This window comes from Pterocles gutturalis, unplaced genomic scaffold, assembly GCF_000699245.1.
Source record: "Pterocles gutturalis isolate BGI_N339 unplaced genomic scaffold, ASM69924v1 scaffold14281, whole genome shotgun sequence".
Lineage (NCBI taxonomy): Eukaryota > Metazoa > Chordata > Aves > Pterocliformes > Pteroclidae > Pterocles > Pterocles gutturalis.
Genome location: NW_010105662.1, coordinates 1,393 through 6,668, shown reverse-complemented (window position 1 = coordinate 6,668; position 5,276 = coordinate 1,393). Strand labels below are relative to the sequence as shown.

The window sequence follows — 5,276 nt, the reverse complement described above, 5'->3', positions numbered from 1 at the left end:
AGGAATAAGACAGGTCTGTTCTTTGAAAGGGCAGCAATTAAGATATTTCTGTATTTAGAACCATGGAGGCGGAGACTCAAAAAGACAAGTTAGACAGGAAAAGTTGGGAGAGCAACAAAGAAATATGGGAAGAGGCACAAAGGCCTGTGGAGAGAAGCTGCCAAAGATAAACCCAAATTTTGAGGACCTCACCAGAGAAAGATGATTTAGCCAAAGCCCCAATCCCATAAGCGTTGGAGTTGCGTTTCAGCTTGGGAAGGATGGAGGTCGTATCTTCCATGGAGAGCTGAAAAGAGAGAGAATATGAAGAAAAGTTATATACAGGAAGGAGAAAAGGAAGTGAATTGAAGCAAGAAATCAGTTTGAAGATTCCAGAAGGTAAGAGGAAGATGAGGAGCAGAAGAAAGCAACAGGAAAAAAGATGAAAAGAAGGGAAGGAAAGATGAGAGGCTGGATATTGCATAGTGTTGTGACTGAGTCAAGGTCAGTGGGAAAGGCAGAAGGTGTCTGTGAGAAGCCTCCCTTTGGCTGCTGCCAGTCCTTCATAGACATGCTGCACTGTTCCCAACTCTTTGTTGGAGATGCAGGATATGACTGATGGACTATTCAGGGAGCTTACAATGGGGAGCTGAAAATGTGATAGCAAGACACAGCAATGCATCATATATGCACCATACTACAGATATTAATTTTTATATGTTGCCTTTGGTTTTCATTTCTTCTCATATGGTCTTAATAAAATGAACATGACTGTATCAGTGATGCATGCTGTTTCAAGCACCTACAACTGTAAATAAATTAGATCTACAGTTCTGCTTAATTCCTTTTATTCTCTTCTCTATGCATGTTCCTACACAGTCCCTGAATAACAAGGACAGGAAACTTTTGGGACAGGCAGCAGTCACAAACATCATAAAACGCAATCCCTCAAGATGAATTCATCAGGCTTCTTCAGAGATGCCGGGCATTGCATATTAGGCTTAATTTTCACAAGGGCTAAACAAGCTTTGCTTCTGCTCTTCATTGCAACCTCTCTGAAAATCAGGTCTAGCGTGTTTCAAACACAAAAATACTCAGAAGTAGTGACCATGACACTGGAAATTTTAAATCCTTTCATGAAGCAAGCATTTGGTCACAGGCACAAATCTCATGAAATGTGAGAAGAGCAATAACTAGACAGTCAAATAGTTGGAGGCAAATGAAGGTATTGTAAAGATGCTGAACTGCATATAATCCTAATCAACTGCCAAAATATGAGAGATGAGTTTCTCTGGAAACTGAGCAGCAACTAAGGCATCCTGTAACTTTGGAGCCAGGAATGTCTGTGTGTAACATGTGAACTGAAGAAATCAGAAAGCCAAGGAAGAACAGTAAAAAGTGAAAGGTGTAGCTCAGAGCACAGCCCTTGTTCCATGATGCATTTCCTTTGGTGATGAAGCTGGTTGAAGAATGTCCATCTATGCCCCACTGGTCATTCTTGTCTGGGTGCTGCTCTTCAGTATCCACCTGTTGGTTTCAAGACAGCCTGGGGCTATGCTGTGATCCACCTCATGGAAACAGTCCAGAAAACAGTAAATTGCAGAAGATCTCTACCGCTATGAGGTTGGAGACTATGATATGAAGGAAGGAATGAATGGGAAGGGAATCCATGAGCCAGCTTTGACACAAAAGAAGAAATACACTGAGAAAGAGCTGCATTATGAAACAGCTCCACAGATTCAGAATGTGATGGAAAATGGGAAACTGAAAGTAAGGGAACTGTCTTCTATATTTAAGGAGACATGACTTTGTGTACCTTGCTTTCGGCCAGACAAGTGCAGTGAGGAAAAACCTGACAAATTTCTCCTGGACAGTTGCTGCATGCACCATAATTTTCCTACACAATTTGTTTCTCTACCTGAGCCTAGGCAAAAGATCCCAAGCCATAAGTACCACAATGAGAGATGTCAGTAGGGTGAGGGTTAGTTAAAAAGATGCCCCCTTGATACTCAAGTGGCCCAAGTGCTTTCAAACCACAAAGAAGCAGAAAATGACCACAATTTAAAAGTTTTGAATGTATCTGGAATTTGAGAATGCTTATACTACCAAAAATGCAGCTTCTGATCTTGCCTTTCCAGGTGTACAAAACTATAAAAGCTAATTTATGCGAACACATTTTTTAAGCCTCCAGAGCAGAAAAAATAGTTTGGTAACACTAACATGCATTATTCCCTTTTCAGGATGCTGTTTTTGCATTAGTGAAAAAGACAAAAATAAAAACATATTTTTTCATGGCATAGGTATTAAGAGCAAGAAGGAACGTGTGTTATTAAAATGTTTGCTTGTTTCTTCTTCCACTTGTTAACTGAAGTTAACTGATGCTGACCATCTCCCTCAAGGGACATTAAGAATTCTTCTACTTTTGTATGCAACTGAAAATGAGCATACATTTTCTCTCAGACTCCTGGAGAAGATCAAGTGATCTGACTTTTTAAACGTGCTGGTAGACCTTTTTTATCTAGCTTTGCTCAGAAATCTAAAAAATAGAACATGACATGACACAGACTTGTCCCAAAGAGGAGAAAGGCAATTTAATAGCTACCTGCAGATCTAAATACCTGCTAGACAGCAAAAGATCCAGAGGCAAACAAAACTTCATCGCCATCCTGTGAATCTTAGACAATTCACAGAATTTCTGTGGCACTAAAGACTTTCAGGCTTGTTTCCGTTCTGGTCTCCCCCATATCCAATAGTAGACAAATCCTGGTCTTTCTATGACTAGAAATTTGAACAGTGGTGTGGCACATACTCACATTGATACCATCCCAGGAGAAATCTGTCCGTGTTTGCTAAAGAAAGCAAAGAAGGACATCATGTTAGTGTAACAAACAAGTTGCAAACAGACATGCATCCCTCTAGTAGTTTGCCATAATCAACAGACACTACTTTATCTGACGTGTTAAAAAAACTTGTGTCTTTCCAGCTGGTTTCATTCCTTGCTGTTGATTATGGTGTCTGTAAGCATCACAGTGTTTGAAGGTACAGTAGTGAATAGGATGAAATAGAAAGTAAGAGAGAGAGAAGCAAACACCTCTTCATAAGGCTCCCCTTCTGATAGCTCTTCTTTGCTAAATGTTGCAATGCTGGCGTCCCTGTGTGGGAGTCTCATTGCTTTGAAGCTAACACAAGGAGGAGCTACACTACCTGTGCATTTTGAGTATAAAACAGCAAGTTACAGAATTCTCTGCTGAAACTATTTTCTCTTGTAGCCTTTCACTTTGTCCATTCTGACCCACTTTCCCCTTGCAAACCAGATCCATTCCCAATCAGCTGCTGCAGTAGCAATTCATAGTGCATTTCCTTCAGCGGGGAGGACTCACATTTCAACATCTTGGGTTTGGGATGTGGACACTCAGGAAAATTTAGATTAATCAATTACACCTATGGTTTCCATTCACATAAAACAAAATGTTCAATGAGGTATAGTTTATGCCCATTTACTTTTAGATTTGCATTTGATTTAAATGAATTTTCCATACAAGGTTGGGCCCCACAATTTCTACCAGGATTCTGTGAAACTCAAAGTTTCTTGGAGTTGCATTCCAAGGCAGAAAGTTATAATAAGGAAATAAAAATATCTATACATTTGCACTTTGGAAGGTTTTGCAAGTTGCATGTTATTTGTGATTTCTCAAATATTACATGTTTAAAATGGCTTTGACCTTTTTATTAATCATGACTGCATACCCTGAACCTTACAGAGCTGAAAATTCAGGTATCTAAGATTGCAGAAGCTGCAATAATTCAGAACAGCAAATGAACCAGCTCTTGAAATACTGCATGGTAAATGAACTGACAGTGAGTTACTAGAAAATTCATCCCTAAAAATAAAAATGGAGACAAATGTGTTTCTTCAAAAGATTTTATGTCTGTGCTGCAGAAGCTAGGACAGATGTAGGGTTGGACATTTCAATGAATCCATTATTCAAGGAACACAGACCTATAGGCTTGTCAGAACTGCCATATTTTTTTCCATGTTCTGTTACACTCCAGTCATGAGTGGTTAAAAGCAGTTTCACTTGCAAATTCTTACTCACTATGGATATTCTGAAGGAAATGACTCAATGTATTCAATGCAAGCCAAACTGCACAGATATGAAAGTCTGATCCTTGGGTGCACACTGGCACTCTGGTCCTCTCCCAGATGATGTCCCAGTGATGCACAACACCCATTTCTGAACTCAGAAGGAACTGAAAGTTTCTTATCCCCCAGGGTAAGTGGGTCTGGAACAGGCACTTACCTCTGTGGAAGGTCGGTGGAAGCTGCTGCCATGCAGTGAACTGGTGCTGTCCATATTGATTTGGTCCACATCTTTCAGTCCTTTCCAGTCTACTGCAATCACCTCGTTTCCTGTGGAAACACATCTAGTCAGGCTTCTGAATGCCACTACAACTTGTTCTAGCAGTCTTAAGCCAAGTCAGCTCAGCATACAGGAAAATCACTGAGTTTAAGGCCACAATAGCCTTAAATCAGACCTTCCAATTTTAATCAGACCACCTGTACATCATCAACTATTATATTTCACACAGTTATCTCCATATGAAGGCAAGTCATCTGTGTTTTTCTTAAGCATAATGTATGCTTGGCTAAAGCACAGCTTCCCAGAAAAAATGCATCTAGTCATGATGTGTGGCTGAGAAAGAACCAAATCTTTTGGAATCCTTTTCCAATATTAAACCATCATCACATAAAAAGGCATTTCTGCTTTATAATTTGAATTGGTCTGACAGCAACTTAGAGCTGCTGGTGACTTTGCTTTGCTGTTCTCAGCAAGATTAAAGACCTTTTAATACCTGCCATTACATTTCAGGAAAGTTATCCATACACTTGCTTTTCTTCTTGACAAACTAATCAGACTGAGATCTTTAAGTTTCTTACTGTATAGCATTTTTACAGCTCCCTTAATAAATTTGTGTCTCTTTGTAAAAGACATCTCAAATTTTCCAGCTCCTTGAAGTGTGCACAGAAAAGCATACACAGTAATGCAGGACTGCTCACATGCATTCTGCTAATAAAGTTAACTTACTTGCTGCTTCTCATCACATTAACCTGTCGTGTCATAACCATACAGTAGATTGTCACATTCAGCAGTTTGTTGACTCAGATCCCTACGCACTTTGCAGAGCTTTCTGGGATTGTCACCCATTCAAAAGCAGAGTCTGTGCTTTTTAATTTTTAATTTTAGTTTAATTTTAATACAACTTAAAGGATCAAGTAAAACTAAATATTAATAACA

At 39.4% G+C, this 5,276-nt stretch overlaps 1 protein-coding gene across 2 annotated transcripts in view; it reads right to left on the bottom strand.

The window, feature by feature from the left end:
- Positions 1 to 4,385, bottom strand: part of FAM131B (family with sequence similarity 131, member B) — a 6,708-nt gene extending 2,323 nt beyond the window's left edge. For both annotated transcript variants that reach the window (XM_010087489.1, XM_010087490.1), the window contains exons 1-3: positions 4,281 to 4,385; positions 2,793 to 2,828; positions 193 to 286 (exon numbers count right to left, since the gene is read on the bottom strand). In XM_010087489.1, the coding sequence (XP_010085791.1) occupies positions 193 to 286; positions 2,793 to 2,828; positions 4,281 to 4,334 (184 nt within the window). In that variant the 5' untranslated portion in view covers positions 4,335 to 4,385. The remainder of the gene's footprint in view (positions 1 to 192; positions 287 to 2,792; positions 2,829 to 4,280) is intronic.
- Between the last annotated feature and the right edge of the window lie 891 nt (positions 4,386 to 5,276).